This window comes from Melozone crissalis, unplaced genomic scaffold, assembly GCF_028551555.1.
Source record: "Melozone crissalis strain CALT ecotype California unplaced genomic scaffold, PUWL_Pcris_2 ptg000063l_1, whole genome shotgun sequence".
NCBI lineage: Eukaryota > Metazoa > Chordata > Aves > Passeriformes > Passerellidae > Melozone > Melozone crissalis.
In genome coordinates, this window is record NW_026535841.1 from 12,871,523 (window position 1) to 12,891,858 (window position 20,336).

Genomic DNA, 20,336 nt, shown 5'->3' on the forward strand with positions numbered 1-20,336 from the left:
TCATCAGTATTCCAGAGGAGGTTACTTGCAGTAGAGTTGCATAACTGCCCTAGTCTTTGCAGGGATTTTTTCATCCTGCAGATGCCAAAAGCAGGAGGCTTCCCTGGTTAACTCATCATTTAAGTTGTGTTTATTTAAAAGCTCAAAATGCTCTACTCCTTATTTAGAGGGCTAAATGTTTTAGATCTTGTCCAGCACAACTTGGTTCCTTTTTAATCTCTGAGGGCTGCAAAAGAACATGAATTGAAGTTTTCAAAAATGTAGCAAAATTTTAATACCTGTAGCAATGAGTTTATTTTATTGGGCTGTGTGTTGTGAGGATGCTTGTCTAAAACAGAGGGCACACAATGAGGGGAGAGAGGGACACTGCTAAAATGTGATGTGACAAAATGGCCTGTGCTAGATCAGAAGTTCCATTAGGATACACCATCAATTAGTGAGAAATTATCTTCTCCAGTGCTACCCCAACAGGCCATGAGAGTGAGAGAGCTTCAGGCACTGTGGTTTTTATCTCCATCCTCTCAGATGAGATTCTGCCTGCAGCTCTCCTAGGAAGGAAACAAAGGAGAGACTGAGCTGCAGATCTCACAGAGGTACAACTGCATCCTTAGATTGGTGTCTGAATTTGAAAATACCATTTCACCAGGGCTAGGAGAGCACTGGAGTGGGCTGATTGGTTTAAATTCCCAGTGCCCCATGTGGTGAAGTGACTTGTAACTGGAAACCAGGACAGGAGACACTTTCATTTAGGGTTTTAAGGGTATTAGGAGAAACTGGCCATAGTCTGCCTCTTGCTAAAACCTCACCTCTTAGATCTCAGCTTCTGCCATTTGTACATGTTTTTATTTGGATTTTGGGAGAAATTGTCAGTGTCCAAGCTGACAGTGTCCAGTGGGCTGTGTTTGACTATTCCAAAGCAGAGCATTAATTCATGATTTGTGTTACATGAGAATTAATTCACATTAGGTGTTAAGCTTAGGAAGAGCATGGACCTAGTGAGGATTGTCAGGTGGTGTGTGAATGGTTTCCCCAGCTGCAGTGTACTCAGCTCTGTGGTTTTCAGCTCTGTTTTTCAGAGCTCTGTAGGCACAGGGCTGTTCCCTGTACTTTGTGCTTCACTTATGGAGCTGTTCAAACACATGTGGGATCCAAGTGCACAGAATCAGGTCTTGTCTGGTTTGTTTATTCAGACTGAACTTGCCTCTTGTACCTGCTTGCCTAAGGCCTGTTCAAATCTCTTGCTTTAATTATTGTTCAAAAGTAGTAACACTTCTAACTCTCTCATTTCAGATGTTTATCCTGGACAGAGTAGAAGGAGACAGCTGCTCTCTGAATGAATTTACTGTAACTGGTTCAACATATGCTCCCATGGGAGAAGTGTAAGTGTTCTGTGCAAGTTAAACATTTGTCTGGTGCATTCACTGTTACTTTAGTCTGGAAAAGGGATCCATGCAATACTTGTGATTGTTAGTAAGTGAGAGGTCAGCCAGTGAATGCACTCTGAAGGGCTGGGGAGGAAGTAATAAACAGGAAAACAAAGATAAATTGTACAAAAGTAAACCTTCATAAAACATAAGAAGTCTCCAGTATTGCAGTGTTCCCTTGATAATCTAAAAATTATTAAGGGGTAGAGAGGATTTATTTTATGGAAATCTTTCTGGACTGAGATTAGCTATCTCAGTGCTTTTAAGTGAGGTTTACTTATTTAAAAACTGGGTAAATCTGAAGAGGTGAGCATTTGCTAATCTGTGAGCTCAGTGTTTCCAGTTTCTCTGCCTCAGAGAATGGGGAAGTTGTTTTTTCTGAGGCATCTTCTGAATGTGTTGGAGTCACCTCTTAAATGGACTGTAAATTCCTGTCCCTGGCCCTCAGTAGTTTATTGGTGCATCTGTTGGTGTTTGTCCAGCCTTTGCTATTTGAGTTGCTGTTAAACCCAGGCCTTTAGGAAAGGAATGAGCTTTGGTTTACTTTATCAGTTGCAAGTCTCTACTGGTGAGGTAAGTGGCTCATCCTGGAATCATCCTGGAAACTTCAGGAATTTTTAGGACTCTGCTTCTTGAAGGAAAGCCTCTTTTTACTGGGTTGCTGCAGCTCCTTTTACTTGATCAGTCCTCCATGTGTTCTATAACCTTATCAATTCAGTTTTACTTGCAGAGTAGAACTCTGCTGTGGATGATGTAGAATTTAATTTCAGTTATTGTAAACATCTCAGCCTTGTGCAGTTTCACTCGTGTGCCTCTGACTCCTGCAATCTTGCCCATCTCAATAATGATTATCTCTGTTTAATTTCCATAGCAGTTAAGACCCTGGTGTTCCCAGCAGCTGGAAATCTTAATTCCCCAGTTCTCTTTTTTCTTTCAAAGCTAATTGCTGTCAAAAGCTTCTGCTTTCATTTCAGGAGGCAGCATTTGCTTAGACAAGGTGACTCCAGACCTTGCAAAACTCCCAGCTCTTGCACTTTAGCTGGGCTCAGAAGAGCTCCAGATAAACAAAATAATAAAATGGAGTGTGGTGACAGATGTGGGGGATAATGAGACACACAGCAATGTTTGTTAATGTGCTGTTTGCACTTGCTGAAGTTGAGGGAATGTGAACAAGCGTGTTAAACTCACTTCATTTAGAGACACAAAGGATTCTGAGAGAGGGAAATTGCCTCAGAAAGGCTCTTATGGAGCACAGGGAAACTCAGCTCAACTCCAGCCCTGAGGGCTGGTTTATTTCTGCATTTATGGACAGCTTTTAAAGCAGTGGCTTTGGAGGGATTTTAAGTAAGGTGACTGACTTCACCTTGGATTGCAAACTGTCACTGAAAATGGAATTTGGGAGGATAAGAAGGAATTAATCCATTGCAGTGCCCCAGAGCAGGACCTGCTCCAGATATGAACCATTTCTGACAGGTCTTACTTGGTACTTCAGACACTGTTGGCTTCCACAGCCTGTTCCTTTTATAACCATTCTTGCACAAACTCAGTAATTCTTCACTTATTGTTAAAATATATCTTACCTAACTTTCCCCTATTCATTCAGAATATAAAATCACAAATATTTCTTACTAAAAACCTCCCAGATTTCATACTGATTTGTTTTCCAGGGATATTGGGAGATTGTCAGAGTTTGGAGTAATTTTGCCATGTCTCAGCACACTCAGTGTTACTGCAAACTGAGAGCACAAACCCAGCAATAAAGAATTGCAGCAAAAGCTGGCAGATTGCATCTGACCTTCAAATGAGTTCATCTTGAAAAATCCTTTATCCACAACTGATCCCAGCACCTTGGGCTCTGCATTGTTCTTCAGAAACTGTTGATAAGGAACACAAAAAAAGAGGGCTGTGAAAAACACACCCTGCTATAACAAATTATGAATATTTCAATAAATTGGTGTTCTTTGAGTTTAAAACAGGAAGTTTTGGGAGGGATGGATGAGGTGACAGCCTGAGAGCTGGACTTTAAAGCCACAGCCTATGGCTGTAGGATTTTATGCCAGATGAAACATTAAAAACATACTTCATACTTGTTTCCTTAAATTCTTTTTGTTCTCGTGCTGTGTTACACAATGCTGGAATTTGTTTGCAGTACCACAAGTGAACAAAAGCTTACATAAGGGGACATGTCATGGTCTGTGTTGTGAATTCTTAGAGTAATGATCCACATCTTTCCACCATCAGACCTTTTTCCCCTCCTTCAGAGCTTTAATAAAAGATGTTCCCTGTTAGCTCTGTCGTGGTAATTTTGCTAGGGGAAGATAACAGTATTGAGCACTGTCTTCATTCTCTTGTGCTTGCTGTAGAAGTCTGGGAATGTTCCAGAAAAGGAATCAATTAACTGTTTCCAAGTGTGGAAGGAGAGAAGTTGCTTCTTTCTTGTCATGTCAAATGTACCTTCCCTCTCTCTGAAGCCTTGAGATATTGATTATTAAGTGTTTCACTACTAGAAAAGAGCATTTTTTTTTGCCTCATGGAGTTAGTCTTGTGAAATGACTTCACTTTTCATGGCTTTGGGAGGCTCACATATAATCCAAATCAATTGTTAGGAAATTAAAGAGGAAAACCTGCTTTAATGCCTGCCCAGTGCATGCACCTCATGCATTGCAGTGAAGCTGCAGAATGTGCAGCAGGAAGGGAGCTGAACTCCTCAGGTGTCCTGCAGTGTCCCTCTCCTGCTTGGAGCTCCCCTCCAAGCCCTGCACAAGGTCCAGCTGTGCCTCCCTGCTCATCCCTGAGCCCTCTCCAGGCTGCTGTGACACTGGCACTGCAGCAGTGAGGTTTTGTCATCAGTGATTTTTCTCATTCCATTCATGATTCTCATCCAAACTCCAGAACTCCCCTTTATCAATCCTGCTCTTCCCAACAACTGCTGTAGCTCCAAGTCCATAACTAATGAGCATTGTACTAAATGGAAATGCAGTAAAGAGGATGAAGAAATGAAATGGTAATACTAAATAACTAACTTCAGTCTCCTCCTTTTCTCCCTCTGGAAAGGCATAAAGATGACAAACTCATTAAATGTAGCCAGTATGATGGTCTTGTGGAACTTGCAACGATCTGTGCACTCTGCAATGATTCCTCTTTGGATTACAATGAAGTAAGTTCATATCCTGGAACAGAGGAGAGTGTGGGAATGAGGATAAATGTTCTCATCTGTCTGGGCAATACCTTGCAGTGCTAAATCCCCTTCTAGTCAAGGAGGGGAGAGTATTTAGGCCCTCTGAAGTATTAATTCTGAGAATTACTTGTTTGTTGAACACTGAGAACTAAATCCAGCAGCAAGTGTAATCTGTAATTTGGAGATCTCTGATGCTGCTTTCTTGCTTTGCCTCGCTGCCTTATGGTTGCTACCATGTCTCAAAATGTCTTAAATGCTTGATGATAAAATACTGACATCTCTCTCTGCTGCTCTTGAGGGTAAAGGCTTCAAATTCCTACAAATCAAACTCCTCAAAGCTGCTCTTTCAAAATAGCTTTACTTGTTTCATGAGCCACATGAAATCTTGTGAAGCTTTTTTTTTTCCCCTGTTGTGACACTTGAGCTTTTGTCTCTGGTAGTTCCAGGTGAGGTTTAAACTCCTGTGCTTTTGTTTGCCTTGTGTTAACTCAAGGCTAAGGGAGTTTATGAAAAGGTTGGAGAAGCCACAGAGACGGCGCTGACGTGCCTGGTTGAGAAGATGAACGTGTTTGACACCGACCTGAAGGGACTCTCCCGAATCGAGCGCGCCAACGCCTGCAACTCGGTGAGCCCTCCTCCCCCTGTGTCCTGGGCACACAGCTCTGTGGTGTGCATCACCTAAATGCAGCTTATGCTTTTGTTTTGAAAAGGTGATAAAACAACTGATGAAGAAAGAATTCACTCTGGAATTCTCCAGAGACAGGAAGTCCATGTCTGTGTATTGCACTCCGAACAAACCGAGCCGCACGTCCATGAGCAAAATGTTTGTTAAGGTCAGTCCCTCCCTGGAGAGAGAGAGAGGTGATGGAATGGCTGCAGAGTATTTTAAGCACTTAAAAATCATGGTGCAACTAACTGCAGCATAGAGTGGGAGGATGGACTTGGTAATTTAAGCAAATGTTGTAATGGAAAGGATTTATTAAGCTAAATTATTTCTTCTTTTTGCCTCTGCAGGGTGCTCCTGAAGGTGTGATTGACAGATGTACACATGTCCGTGTTGGAAATGCTAAAATACCTTTGACCTCAGGAATTAAGCAGAAAATAATGTCTGTCATCAGAGAATGGGGAACTGGCAGAGACACACTGCGTTGCTTGGCCCTGGCAACCCATGACAATCCTCCCAAAAAAGAGGAAATGAATCTGGAGGACTCCTCAAATTTCATTAACTATGAGGTAAGATCAGTAGCACGTTTTCCTCTCCCAAACTGGAGAATGGTGGCTTCTTCTGTTTGATTGTTCCTCGAGGAAGTTTCATCTGAGAATTTTCTTTCTGGGTATTTTTGATGTCTGACACAACAGTTCCCCACTTGTATGGAGGGAATGCTCAGACTAAGAAGAGACTTTGTGTTTTAGAAGAAATTGTTGACAGCAAGTTGCTTTTTTTGACTAAAAGCAAAAGAAGAAATCAGTTAAACAGTCCAAAAATTGCGTTGTGGTTTCAGCTTTTATGGTTTTTCAGTTTGGCATTGCTCAACTGCAAGACCTTTTTGGGGATTTTGTGATGGCACATACCCCTCTGGGAGTCCCGTTTACTTCCCTTCCTCTGTGCTGTCAGCTGCAAGGGCTGTCCATGATTATCATCTTAGCTGCTCTGTAACTTTCCAATGAAATCTGTATCTGGTATTTAGGAGAAAAGTCATAACAGTTGCATGAGTTTTTGGCTTGTGCTCTCTCTGCTCCTGGCACTGATGATAAAAATGAAAGACCCAGTGCTTGCAGGTTGAATTTGCAAGGCTGGCAAGTAGAACACATTTCAACTTCAGATTAGTGCATTTGAAGCGAAATTTGGTAAGGCAGGACAAGGAGTGATCCCAAATGTCACAACACAGGTGTAACATGCAGGGAGAACAATTCTTTCACTGTTACCAGAGGTGAAATCTGCAGGATCTTGCCCTAAAACTCACTGTGTTCTGTTTCAGACCAACCTGACGTTTGTGGGCTGCGTGGGAATGCTGGATCCCCCGAGGATTGAGGTGGCCTCGTCCATAAAGCTGTGCAGGCAGGCTGGCATCAGGGTCATCATGATCACTGGGGACAACAAGGGCACGGCCGTGGCCATCTGCCGCCGCATCGGGATCTTTGTGGAGGACGAGGACGTGTCCACCAAGGCCTTCACGGGCAGGGAGTTTGATGAGCTGTCCCTGGCTGCCCAGAGGGATGCCTGCCACCATGCCCGCTGCTTTGCCCGCGTGGAGCCTTCCCACAAATCCAAAATCGTGGAGTTCCTGCAGTCCTTCGATGAGATCACAGCCATGGTGAGTGATGGTTATGGGTTGGAAAGACAAATGATGTTAAACCCTAATTTAGCCTACTGTGAGTAATTCCCCATTCTGGACAACACTTGCTTCCATGTTTCCCTGCATTTAATGAGTTTAGAGGATCCAAAACCACACCCAGTGCAAAATTCCTTTCTGGATCTGTATGTCAATGCCCACCTTATTTACTGATTCATTTCCAACCCTGAATTCTCATTTTAGACTGGTGATGGTGTCAATGATGCCCCTGCTCTGAAGAAAGCAGAAATTGGAATTGCCATGGGCTCTGGTACTGCCGTGGCCAAAACTGCTTCTGAAATGGTTCTGGCAGATGACAATTTCTCCACAATTGTGGCTGCTGTGGAAGAAGGACGTGCAATTTATAACAACATGAAACAGTTCATCCGATACCTGATCTCCTCCAATGTTGGGGAAGTTGTTTGGTAGGTTTAAATGTGTTTTTTCTTTGAGCTAGAGTAGTGATGATGGAGTCTTCAGTATTTCTCACTAAAACCAGAGGAGGAGGCTCTCCAGGCAGTGGATCTCTGTGGAAGCTGCATGTTTCTGGCCTGCCCTTAGTGAAGAATTGTAGCTGGCCACAAAAGTTGCACAGTTGTATTTAGAATATTCTAGCTCTGTAGGTAATGCTTTCCAGTTATTTCTATGATTGGAATAATTCTCTAGAGAAGGAAAACCAAAACCTTAATCAAACAGTACGAGATGTGGAATTTCAGATAACCGAGTCCCAGGCATAGCTTAGATGTTTGTTTAACCTCAGGTTCCAGGAACATGTCTTGTGTTCCTCTGGGAGGAGCAGTGGTGACCCAGCACCACAGAATGCACTGCTGGTGACAAAATGTAAATATTGATCTCCTCAGAGTCCTTCCATCAAAGCAGACCTTTCCCAGAGTGGGATAGAGCACAGCAATTCTCTTGCCTTGTTTCTTGTCAGCTTTAAGCCATCCTTCGTATGGCTCCTGCTGCAGCCCCTGTTTCTGTTGCATTTATTCACACAGGCTTGGAGCCATGAAAGTTACAGGCTCAATAAACTTCTGCAGGGAATAGCAGTAATCTAGGGAAATGAAGGTTGGTTATTTGAACCAAAATGTGTTTTTTAGAAAGTGGTTTGCAAGCCTTTATTTACAGACAAGTAGAATGGAGAAAAAACAACCCTAAATTCAAAAGTCTTCAATTTTTGAAGTTATCAGAAGAAGACAATGCTTCAAAGCTTACATGCCAGTGGTTAGTCTTTGCTCTTGGGTATGTGTTTAGTTTTCTGATTGTGAATATTCAGCTTGTGATCTTCGGTGGATGAGAGAGAACAGAAGTGCTGCTGCAGGTTTGGGCTTAAACGTTACCGACATGCACAAGTACAAGCTTGTAACTGCTGGGTTTCTTTGTAGCATCTTCTTGACTGCTGCCCTGGGTTTCCCTGAGGCTCTGATTCCTGTCCAGCTGCTGTGGGTGAACCTTGTGACTGATGGTTTGCCTGCCACTGCCCTGGGCTTCAACCCTCCCGACCTGGACATCATGAACAAACCCCCACGGAACCCCAAGGAGCCCCTCATCAGTGGCTGGCTCTTCTTCCGCTACCTGGCTATTGGATGTGAGTACTCATGGCTTTTTTTTTCCTTAAATAAACTAAGACATTAATTACAACTTGGTTTTTTTTCAGTACTGGAAGTCTTGAGGCCTTGAGGTGTGGCAAGTGAGGTCTTGTCTTGCATACATTCACAGTGCTGAGAGAAGCTCTTTGTTTCCTTGCAGGCTACGTTGGTGCTGCCACAGTGGGTGCTGCTGCTTGGTGGTTTATTGCTGCTGATGGTGGACCAAAAGTTTCCTTTTACCAGCTGGTATTTGCTCATTTTAATATCTTTGGGGGGAGAGGGGAGGTTCCTGCTGCTTTCACACATGAAATGACTGTGCAAACCTGGTAGGTTACAGGAATTTATATAATTAAACATTTTCAGACTTGTTCCTGTAAAACTTGATCATGATTAATTAGTCTTGATAGGAAAGCTCAGAGGTGGGATACCTGAGCTGCTAACAATTTGAAGGACAAATTGTTGTCTTGTAAGTGAAAGCCTCAAGAGGATTTTTTTAAAGCAGGCAAAAGTTTGTAAGCACTGGTTTGGAGTCACAGTAGAAACTTCCCTTTCTATTATAATACTGTTTTTTTCCTGGTTGCCTATTTTACATTTTCAAAGTTAACAAGCTGTGGAAGTGAGTTGTGTCTGTTCTGTTCCAGAGCCATTTTCTGCAGTGCAAGGAGGACAATCCAGACTTCTATGGGGTGGACTGTGTGGTGTTTGAGTCCCCGTACCCGATGACAATGGCTCTGTCTGTGCTTGTCACCATAGAGATGTGCAATGCCCTCAACAGGTTCGTATGTCCCCACAGCAAAGCCCAGCCCCTGCACAGCTTATCCAAAACCCTGCTTTTTGTGCAGTTTGATCCTTGGTGAACAGCTCAGCTAATGAAGAGTGAGTCACATTTCCCTTCTGAGTTCAGTTTGTTTGCACTACCAGACTCTTAGATAACATTTGAGATCTCTTATCATAAGGTGTATTTTTAAGTCTGCCAATTCATTCTGGTATTTTACTAAGCACAAGCAACTGAAATATTTTCCATTATTTTTAATCTAAGCTTAATCAATCAGATTATCCCTACTTTGTTGGTATAAAGTGATATCAAGGAGAACTAAAATAAGAGTGCTGAAGATATGGAAAATAGTTTTTCCTGCCCTAAGGGAGTGGGTTTAGCCAATTAATATTAGATTATAATTGGAAACCACTAAATAGCACAATGTCAAGGGTATTTTTCTTCAAATAGCTTAGAGGTCAGTTAATTTAAAAACAAACAAACTTGAAATACAAGTGCACTGGGGTAGTCCTACATAAAGGCACTGCTCTACATCTGCTGCTCTGGATCTCAGCCTCTTCTCCAGCACAGCCTAAGTGCAGATGGAATCAAGAGCCAGCATTAAGAAGGTGAAAGGTTTTGACCCTCTGTCAGTCTTTCAGTGAACTCCAATAGAAGAGGGTGCACTTGGAGCCCTGGTAGACTCAGCTCTCTGAGGCTGCCCTGTCCACACTTCCCTTTCCCTCCCAGGGAGAGGATTTTGGGGTCATAGTGAGAAGAATTGAGTAGATCAGGACACAGCACTCAAGACTTTTTAGACCAGACCTGAGGCTGCTGGTGGCTGCTGTGCTGAGCTGACTTCCAGGCCAGTTGAAGCTGCAGCATCCAAGCTGTCCTGGGCTGTTTCCTGCCCGGGGTCCCTGTGCTGTGCCAGGCTGCTTTGTGGTTCTCAGAGCTTCCTGTTGCTGTCAGAGTCACACATGAGCCATGTTTCTGTTGCAGCCTGTCAGAAAACCAGTCCCTGATGAGGATGCCCCCGTGGGAGAACATCTGGCTGGTGGGGGCCATTTGCTTGTCCATGTCCCTCCACTTCCTCATCCTTTATGTGGAACCACTGCCAGTAAGTGCTGCTGCCTTCCCCCACCCTGAACTTGCAGCCAGAGCAAAGCCTTGCCTGGGGCTGCAGGGGGAGCTTGGTAACCCCTGGCTTTCCTTGCAGATCATCTTCCAGATCACCCCTCTGAACGTGACGCAGTGGCTGATGGTATTGAAAATCTCCCTCCCTGTCATTCTGCTGGATGAAACTCTTAAATATGTGGCCCGTAACTACCTGGAACCTGGTAAAGATGATAGTGTGCGGCCTGCCACCAAACCCTGTGCTCTGTCAGCATGCACCGAAGGAGTTTCCTGGCCGTTTGTGTTCATTACTCTGCCCCTGGTTATCTGGCTTTACAGCACAGACACTAACTTTAGTGATATGTTCTGGTCTTGACTGACATGGTGACGAGTTTTACATTCAAAGGAGAAAAAAAAAAAAGTTTAACTTAATTTTTTTATTGTTTAGAGCAACTGTCTATTTCTGCTGAATTTTCACATGAACATATTTGCCGGTGATGGAGGTTTCATAATCTAGATTTTGGTTTTTTGCTTTTTCTGACTTCAGTGGGGGCAATATATTCCTCTTTTATACACAGTTAAAGTGTCCATTGACATGTACAGAGAACTAACACTATTTTATGCAAATATTTTTTTGTAGATGAAAAGCATGTACAGTGTTCTGTTCAATAGTCTATTCATCATGTAAAAAAAAGTAAATTTTTTTTGAGCCAGCGGACACTATCAAACTAAATTGGCAGCAGATTTTAGGGAATGAATGTGTGTTGTCTAAAACTAAAAAAGCATGTAACTGTTTGTCTTCTGCATGATCATCCAAACTTAATTTGTCATGAAGTCAGGTTTTGTTCACAAGCAGAACTTTCTGCACTGGGTAGAGTCCTGCTCCCTGGGTCAGGATTTCTTCTCGGTCCCCTCTTCCCTCACTCTCGGTTCTTGACTGTCCTTGTTTACACCACTTTCTGTATGAGGTATGCCTGATCTTGCTCGTGCAGAAAATACCATTCCAGGTGCAGCCTGCTGGGGTTCTTCCATACTCTCCACACACATAGGGTTGGTTTTTTTTTAAGGATTATTTATTTGTCTATTGTATTTTATTGTAACAGACCTTACTTTGCCAGTGTTGCCCATGATGCAGGGATAGGGAGGGCTACTTCTGTCTAAAGCCTTTTTAACACACACACACAATATGTTTCAGTTCAAAAGAGGGTTTAAGTTGGGGTTTAATACCTTTTTTACACATGTCAGAGCCTTCCTTTCTATTTCTTTTTTTTTCCCCCCTTTAAGATCAAAATTTGCAATGAGACCTGAAAAAACAACTTGCACTGCATAGCTAGAAATTGGATTTCCTACACTTAGGGCACTAATGCTCAGTTGTATACATGGAGTTACTCTGCTGGCCTTTTGTTAGCCTGACTTGAAGTAACAAGCTCGTGTGTGTTTTTTGTAAAATCTGTAAATAGCACATGACCAAATTGAACATATTGTATAGAACTATTTTTATTTTAATGTGGCACTAACCACCTTCATTATTACGGTAAATGTTAAAGCATGTTTTCAAATTCAGTCCTGTATCAACAATGTGTAAGTCATTAACAGTCCTAACTGTGGTGTTTTTCTCCAATGCCTTCCAACTTTCATCGACTAAAGTGAGTATTTTTCTTCCATTTCACCCTGCCAGTGGTGACTTGCTGTAAAATAGCATATGCTGTATACATGTTGAAGAATAAATAGTAATTTCCTTCATTCCCATGCTGTGTTTTGTCAAACTCTGCTGTGCTACATTATTATCACCACTTTAGACTCTTGTTTTGTGGTCTGAAGCTCAAATTACTGATTCCAAAGGCAAAACACTTGCTTTTGGTTTAGTGTATTTTAGGGTCTTGTTTTATAGCACCTGGGAGCCTTAGTGCCCCAAGGTCTTACAGCTTTTGGTCTTAAGTTTGAGATAAAATCAGACAAATCTGTAACTTAAGACCCTGACAGCTGTTACCATGAATGTTTAGTGTCCAAAACTCTCTGGTACTCGTGGTCAGGTGCTGGTTTACTCCAAAGCTTTTCCCTGCTCTGGATCAGGGGCTGCCCCTCAGAGCTCAGCACCCTTCCCTGGTCCCTGCAGTGCTCGAAGGGCAGGTGCTGCTCCTGGCAAAAGCAGCTCATTATTTGTTATTTGCCATCTGAGAAGGCAAAAGAACAGTCTCAGCTGAACAGGGCAGTCTGTGAAAGCTGCCCTGGGGTCGCTGTGTCTGCAGAGCAGCAGGTGCTGTTATCTTGTGCTGGCTCAGTCTGCTTTAGTAACCAAATTCAAACAGCTCTGTGATCCCTCTTGGAGGGGAAGGATGGTTCCAGGCCATGTTCTCTTGCTGCCAGCTGGAATCCAGCAGGCACACATAATTCTCTAGGTTTAAGCTCTGAGTGGAGAGGTGCTCCCTCAGAACACAGAGGCTCAATCAGAAATTCCTCTGCATTGGGATCTTTGTTTATAGAGACTTTGACTTGAGCTGATGCTGAAGTGGCTCAGAGGAGCTGCCCTGATGATGGAGCAGGTGGGTTGCCAAACTGTGAGCATTCAAATCCCCTCAAATGCCCTTTTTTGGTGTGGAAGAGCCAAACTGAGGGTTTGCATTCCATGAAACCACTGGCCTTCACTGGCCTTTAGCTGTATCAATAACAAATGAGCAGCGTGAGACTCATCCCTGTTCCTTGAAACAAAAACTATAAAAACAAAACAGTTCCTGTGATGTAGGATTCCTTGAGATCAAAGTGTGTACCAGGGTGTTATTTGCTGGGAACAAATCAGCAGCTTAGCTCTGTGTGCTCCCCCTGCTATTGACAGACATTTCCAGGGCAGGAGTGCCACTGAATCCCTGAACACAGGTTCTGCTGAACCTCAGAGCACCACGGGGTGGCCTTTTTAAAGCCATGTGTGTGGCTGCCACCATGAATAATTCTGCTTCTTGTACAATCCTGTTCCTGTCTTTTATGCCAAATAATCCTGCTATACACCCCCTTTTGCCTCTGTTAAGAAGCTGAAGGGGAAGATGACTGTCAGTAAGTAGAATTCAGAATATTCAGAATTCAGCACCTTCTCTGTTGGATCTGTCAGTGCTGAAGATGAATCTTGCTGCTTGTCATGGATTTCCATAGAGATCTGAGAGCTCATTTGTGTCTCAGAGGCACTTGGGGTAGGGCCTTGTGTTCCTTGGACTTTGCCTTGAAATCTGGATGAGTGATGGGCAAATGGAGATGTTGGGATCCATCCCTGCAGGCTCCTGAGCTTACAAAACTGTCAGGTTTTACAGGTGCTCCTACAGAGCCCAGGCAATCTTCATCTGCCCTGGTTTTCTTCTCTTTCTGCCAGTCTTGTCCCTGCAGAAATGGAGCCATGGGGTTCTCAGGTTGGAGGGCAGCTGTGCTTTCAGGATTCTGTTCTCCAAGTGCTGTAACTCCCACCCTTGGCTGGTTGGGATTGGCCAAATGTTCAGAGCTTCCCCCTGGGCAGTGAAGTGTCCTGCCCTGGAATCACATCCCTGTGATGCTGGAGCTGAGAGCTGGGTCTGCCCTTCAGCCCTGGCAGCTGAGCAGCCTGGGGGAGGCTGCAGCAGGAGCTGAGGGAGCTGAGGGCTCTTCTGTCCTAGGAAGTGCAGAACTGCAGAGCAAAGTTTGTAATTTCTGCAGGAAATGTCTGAACTAAAGTGTTTATCCTTAGCTGTATAGATCCTGTCATCCTTCAGCCTCAGTCTTTTCAGCTGGAGGAGCCAGGAAGGGAGGACTTTTCAGGACAGACTCATTTGTTTGGTCCCAAATGTTTCCTCTCCAAAGTCCCCAGAGCTGGGGTTGAGGAAGGTAACTCCTGTTGAACCATGTGAGCCCACAAACAGCAGCCCTTGTTCAAGCAGGACTAACTCAGAATTCCCCGGGCTTGATCTCCCACTCCATTCTTACAAAATAATTTCATCTTTTTTGTTTCTCTTTGCTCCCATCTCACTGAGCTTCTTCATCTCTGCTGTTTTCTGGATTCCTTGGTGCCCTCACACATCACTGCTTATGCTTTACTGTGAGAGGGGTGTGTAAGACCAGGATCAATCCTGTGATTGATGCTGCCTTATGCTGGGAACACCAGGAAGGATATTGGCTTGTGCTGGGAACCCACTGGGGTTTGGAATGAGAGCAGCTCCTCCTGAATCCTGTGTTCTGGAGCAAGGAGGATGCTCAGGCAGCTGCAGTCATGCATTGAATTTATAGCCAGGAGCTTTTGTCTTTGCAGTGCCTTGGGCTCTCTCTGCTTTCACGTGTGAGCAATCCAGAGTGCTGAGCTGCACAACGAGCTGCTCCTTCTTGCTGGCACCCGAGCAATAAAAATAGTTCATACTTGGTTTCCCAAAATGTTACTGCAAATAAATGAGTACAAAAGAGGCTGCAGAAAAACATTTCTCCAGGTCTGTCCAAGTGCCCCGAGGGGTGTGTTGGTAGAGAGGCTACTGGGGAGGTTCCTGGTACGAAAGTGAGTTTTTAATCTGCTGCTAGAATGCAGTACAGCAGTGCCAGCCCCACACAGCCCAAGGGGGCTGGATGTGCTGAGGTGAAGGGAGGTAAAACCAACAGAGTCGTCTGTCTCTTGCACCTGTCTTGTTTACTTTTTTGCACTTCTAACCATTAACTGTTTCCCTAATCTCTGCTAATTACATCCTTAATTGCATTAATATGCATTTTTCAAATCTTAGCAGGAGAGCCCAAATTTTAGTGTTGAAGCGGTGTTTGGAGGAGCTTCCCTGGAGCTGTAGGGACTCAGAGCAGTCTCCAGACACAAGGCTGACCTGATGCTGTGGTAGGGGTGAAGTACAGCAGGAGCTTTAGGGCCTTGTACTCTGCCCTTTGCCTACACATTAATCTGTGTAGTTTAATGACTTCTTCAAGGCTTTCCTACTGCTTCCCAGAACAAGCTGCCTGGCTTGGAAAAGGGACATTGTTAGGTCACTGTGGGGCCAAACCTGCCCTAGTGCCTCGACTGAAAAAAACAAGTGCTTAGTGTGGAACTTGAAAGTAAAAATTCCAAAGAAATGAGAATTGTCTGTTGCCCCTGGTCAGGCAGAGAAAGGCAAAAGCTAATTAAATGTGTCTTAATTGTTTTTCACTGCAGTCTTGAGTAGGAAGTGCTGGCTCTGCTGATAATCAAGGGAGCTGAGCCTTAATCCAGAGGATTCTGAGCTTCAAGAACAAAGTAACCTGAGAGTGTCCCTTCAATGACAGAGCAGCCAGTTACCAAACTTAACATTCTTTCTTCTGTCACTGTTGATCTTAGTCTTGCTTGTATAATGATACTTAGCATTCATCCTTTCATTAACTGATGCCTTTTCTTTCTTTCCTTTTCAGCAATACTGGAGTAATCGCTTCCTAAACAATTTTGCAGAAATGTAAGGTTGTTTTGTTGCGTGCATGTGTTTTTAGCAACACATCTACCAAAACTTCTGCATGTATCGTGTAAAGATTCTTTGCTTTCCCTTAAAAACAAAACTCATTGTGTTCTCTGTGGAAGAAATGTGTGGTACCATTAGGACTTCATGATACAGATGTACAAACGTGCAATATAGCTTACCAAGCCGGAACTCTCTCCAGAGAAGTTGGGTTTCTGTGCTGCATGGAGAAGAGTTTGGTTATCCTTGAGCAAGAATTGCGGAGCTGTCAGCCGATTTCCATATTCCTGTATGTAAAATGTCAGTTTATACAATGTACAATATCAGATAATGCATGCCTTGGGGTGTAGACGGATCTCTCTGTATTGTATCATCCAAACATCCTACTCCAACAGCTTCTGTACAATGCTCTCCTATTTATAAATCCATGGAAACGATTACAGATGAATGTTAAACCGTAAGCCTCCACTTCATAACGTTGGATTTTTTTATCATCCGTGCAAATCGACCTCTTTTGCACTGTAATGTAACTTATTTAAATCTAAGGCAGTAAGACAGATGTTGGTGCAATACAAAATATCGTGATGCATTTATCTAAAAAGCAACAACGACGTAGCCAGTTCCCACAGCTGCATGTGTGACCTTTAGAAGTTGTAAATGAGATCAATTGTCTATGACATGCTGACAGTAAAGGAGCATCACACCTAGTTTCATTTGTATCAGGTAAATAAATTTATTCTACAATACGTGCTCGGCGTGTTATTTGATGCACTTTGTTTCCTGCAGGTCCGTGTGGGCTCTGCAGCGCGCTCTCATTTTAATGCCAGGATGCCACTTTTAGCACCAACACCATTGCAATCTTTCCTCCTAGAACTGCAATCTTTCCTCCTAGAACTATGCAGATGCAGCTGCTCCTCGGCAGTATTGACCTCCTCGCTGGTGTGATTTCCTCTGTCCAGGGGCTTGTGTGTGTGTTTAAGGGACACTGTCAAGTACTTTGATCACTCAGTTTTTTTAAAATGCTCCATTGTTTGTAAAATCCCTCTGAGAAACGTAAAATAAACAATTCTTTCCCAACTACATCTTTATTTTTTTTTTTGTCCTTTTCTATTTTCTAAATTGCCCCAGCCTAAAGTAGCTCCTGGTCTCTTTCCTTTCTGTAGGCAAAAGGAAGATGAGCCAAATGTGTTTGGAGCATCCAGCTGGGAGAGCTGGGCAGTTTGGGCTCACTCCCTTCCCCAGAGCAGGGATGCTCACAAGCTGCTGCTGGGCAAGGCTAAAGCACTGCCAGGGTAAGAGCTGGAATTTCCAAGTGTCCTGTAATGCTCTGCTCCAAAGCCCAAACACCAGATTTTGTTTAGAATAAGAGACAACTTAGGAATGTGTTTTACATTAAATGTAATGCCTCTCAGCCTCCAGCCCCTGATAGCAGCACCCTGCTGGCAAACAGCGTTATCCAAACGAGGTGACAGCTCTGAGACCCTTCAAACGCAGCAGTGTGAGGTTTAAAAATACAGGGGTCGAATTCCACGGTCCAGCAGCTCTATAGGATGGTGGAGGGTGCTGCTGGCAGCTGCTTCCTACTATGGTAGTGCTGTGCGGGCAGGCTGAGCTCTGCCTTCGCCCCGGGGCTCTCAGAGCCTCCCTTATCTCCCACAGCCGGATCTAGAGCGGGGCCGCTGTCAGCACCGCCCCTCCCGTGCAGGGCGGCCTCTCGGGGACACCGGAGCTCGGGCAGGTGGGGGAAAAACCCCCCGAGCATCTCTGGCCTTTCACAGCCTCAGCCTGCCTGGGACAGGGACGTTTCTCAGAGCCTGCTCCAGCCCAGCTGCTCTCCTGCCCCTTTTCTGCGTGTGGAACTTGCCCCCAGCACCGGGACTAAAAGGAAAGCTCAGCCCCGATGGGAAGTCAGCCCTGATGGGAAGTTATTCACAAGGAAAGCTCAGCCCCGATGGGAAGTTATTCACAAGGAAAGCTCAGCCCCGATGGAAATCGTTATTCAGCACCGAGCTGCATTCCTGGGCTGCTGAGCAGCTCCTGAACCAACTCACACCAACTCACACCTTAAACATTGCTTTAAATGATGATCTGCAAGTTTAAGCAGAATGAGTCCCCAGCTGGAGTTCAGCCATGTGAGGAGAACGTGATGCTCAGTGGGTTGCCAAGGTGCTCCGTGCAAGAATATGTGGTAAGAGATGCTGAAATAAACAGCTTCATCTGCCCCCTCCTCCTCCTCCTCCCTGCAAACCCCCAGCTCTAAAGCAGCACATGGATGAGCCCACTGACAGCACAGAGCACAGAAACCACTCCCCACAGCTCAAGTCATGAGGCATTATGGACATATTACATGAAACTCGAAATACTGAGGGCAGGCAATTCCCTATTTTTACCTCGAGGTGAATCTGAGTGTGATTAGAGCCCACATCCACCCCCAGCAGAGTGGGTGAGAAATGAGAGAAGCTCTGAGCACCTGAAGAGGTTTTCTGAAGATCTCATCCCAACAGTTTACCCACATGGAGGTGCAGAGAACACTTTGGGCATCAACTTAACAGGCTCCAGGATTTACCTCATATCCCAAACCATCATCCCATTTGCCCCATTGCTGCTTTGATGGGATGATGGGTGAGGAAAGGGAATCTGATCTCCAAACTCACAAAGTCCTTGGTCCCTCTGGAAGCTCTTGGAAAGGGAGAGGCTTGTACAGAGTAAACATCCACGGGGGACCCACTCCCACAGCCCAGGCTTTGCACAGCAAAGGCCAGGTTCAAGCCAGTAAATGAAAACAGAGATTATTCTTTCTATTTTGTTGTTCCATAAAGTGATAGGGACTGGCCAAAGGGCTTTCCTTAATACATAAATTGTTACACTGAAGTTCCCCAGGTGAACATTTAATTTTTTCCCTCTTTGCACCAAAATAACTGTATTTTATTATAAATTTCCTCCCCAAACACCTAGTCTTATATACATCCTTGCCTCCTCTTGGCCAGCTTCCACAGGACATTTTAACCAACTAAGACTATTTAGTTTGAAACCATAGGTTTATACTGAGTTAAATTTAGTGACCTTAGGAGAGCTTAAAGACAGATTTGGGTTTTTAAAATATATTTGGTTGTGGTATATTTGTGTAACTCAAAATAAGAATGGCAGCCACAGCTTTTCAGATTTCCTTACCACTGAGATCTGAGTGAGGGAATAAGGTTTGCTGAATCAGAAATCCTGCCTGTTTCTGCCCTGCCTGGATCAGTTTCCACATCACTGAGCTCCTGAAAAGCAAGAAGGGAAGAATCACCACACAAAGAGGCTTAATGAGGAAGACAGTTACTGAAAGGGGGGGGGAAGTCCTAGTTAATCTCTCTGTAAGCAGCAGCAGCAGCAAAAGCACCTCAGTTCAACAGAGAACACTGACACTGGCCAGCAATCCTCAGTCCCTCCTTTGTTTCTGCTTCACAATTCCTGAATTCCCATGATCTAGAAATCTTCAGAACTAGAAACACTGCCAGTATTGCAGGTATCAGCACATGATAGGTGTAAATGCATTATTTAGGTAATTTCTAAGCACATCATGAATGTGTGCTGCCCTCAGACTCTGGTCAATTCAGCCTTTTAGCCAAGTCTATGTACAGTCTGAAGAGATTCTGTCCCTTTCCCATCACTTCCTGTCAAAGTAGGAAAGAGTTAAAAGTCAGTAATGAAACATGTGGTTTAAATTCCAGGATTTCAGGCAAACAGGAGCACTCTGCCCCTACCCAGCACCGAAGACACACCAACACCTCACAGTACAACTGGATGGCAACACATTTCCTGCCTCATGTCCAAACTGTTCCACTTCCATCACTGATCTAACAGAGCCTGAACTTCAGTTCTTGCCTTTGTGATCTTTTCTTCTCGGGAGCAGAGCATGTGACTGAGGCAGAGAATGAGGTCAGCTGCTTATTAAGGGCTAATTGTTATATTCCCTGAACTAAATGCCTGTAACTGCACTGGAGAGTACCAGACCTCTGCAGAACCAGAGATCACATTCTAAAATTAAAGCAGTAATGAAGGCTCATTAATAGGCAAGCAGAATCCCTCTAGAGTTCTGAAGTGAGGGCCAAATATATCTTTCTTTACAATCTCAGCATGTGTAGCACCTCAGAGCTCCACAGCCACAGTGCAACTCTTAGCAAAGATCACACTCAGCTCATAATCCCATCAGGTACTCACCAGGCTTCACCTGCACACTCTCCCAACTTCCCATTTCCAGTAAGGAACCAAGTTCTCAGAAAACCAAAGCTGTGAGGATACAAATCCCTTTTGACAGCCATCTCTGGGTGTTCTGAGCTGTGCCTGGACTTGTTTGCTCAAGCTGCACCCAAGGACTCATCCTGAAGTCGTTTTAGTTTCCTGCCTGTTCTAAAGGCAGAGATGATCAGATTATCTACAAACACACCACAGAATGGTTTCAATAGAAATGTGGCTCTCCAGTTTCCTCTTCTAAATACTTCAGAGAAATGTGCAAAGCCAGTGGTTTGCACCTGAAATGAATGACCTA

At 44.2% G+C, this 20,336-nt stretch overlaps 1 protein-coding gene across 2 annotated transcripts in view; it reads left to right on the forward strand.

Moving 5' to 3' along the window:
• The window catches only part of ATP2A2 (ATPase sarcoplasmic/endoplasmic reticulum Ca2+ transporting 2), a 42,716-nt gene extending 25,831 nt beyond the window's left edge, over nucleotides 1-16,885 (forward strand). Inside the window, exons 9-21 of one of the 2 annotated variants that reach the window (XR_008483846.1) lie at nucleotides 1,291-1,379; nucleotides 4,479-4,581; nucleotides 5,096-5,227; nucleotides 5,313-5,435; nucleotides 5,617-5,835; nucleotides 6,582-6,917; nucleotides 7,140-7,360; nucleotides 8,321-8,523; nucleotides 8,685-8,770; nucleotides 9,166-9,299; nucleotides 10,281-10,398; nucleotides 10,498-12,040; nucleotides 15,765-16,885. Coding sequence is in view for 1 of the 2 variants with exons in the window: in XM_054288475.1 (XP_054144450.1) it covers nucleotides 1,291-1,379; nucleotides 4,479-4,581; nucleotides 5,096-5,227; nucleotides 5,313-5,435; nucleotides 5,617-5,835; nucleotides 6,582-6,917; nucleotides 7,140-7,360; nucleotides 8,321-8,523; nucleotides 8,685-8,770; nucleotides 9,166-9,299; nucleotides 10,281-10,398; nucleotides 10,498-10,618; nucleotides 15,765-15,778 (1,899 nt within the window). In the remaining variant the exon portion in view is untranslated. The remainder of the gene's footprint in view (nucleotides 1-1,290; nucleotides 1,380-4,478; nucleotides 4,582-5,095; nucleotides 5,228-5,312; nucleotides 5,436-5,616; nucleotides 5,836-6,581; nucleotides 6,918-7,139; nucleotides 7,361-8,320; nucleotides 8,524-8,684; nucleotides 8,771-9,165; nucleotides 9,300-10,280; nucleotides 10,399-10,497; nucleotides 12,041-15,764) is intronic. The other variant, XM_054288475.1, reaches the window with a different exon arrangement.
• Nucleotides 16,886-20,336: the final 3,451 nt, after the last annotated feature.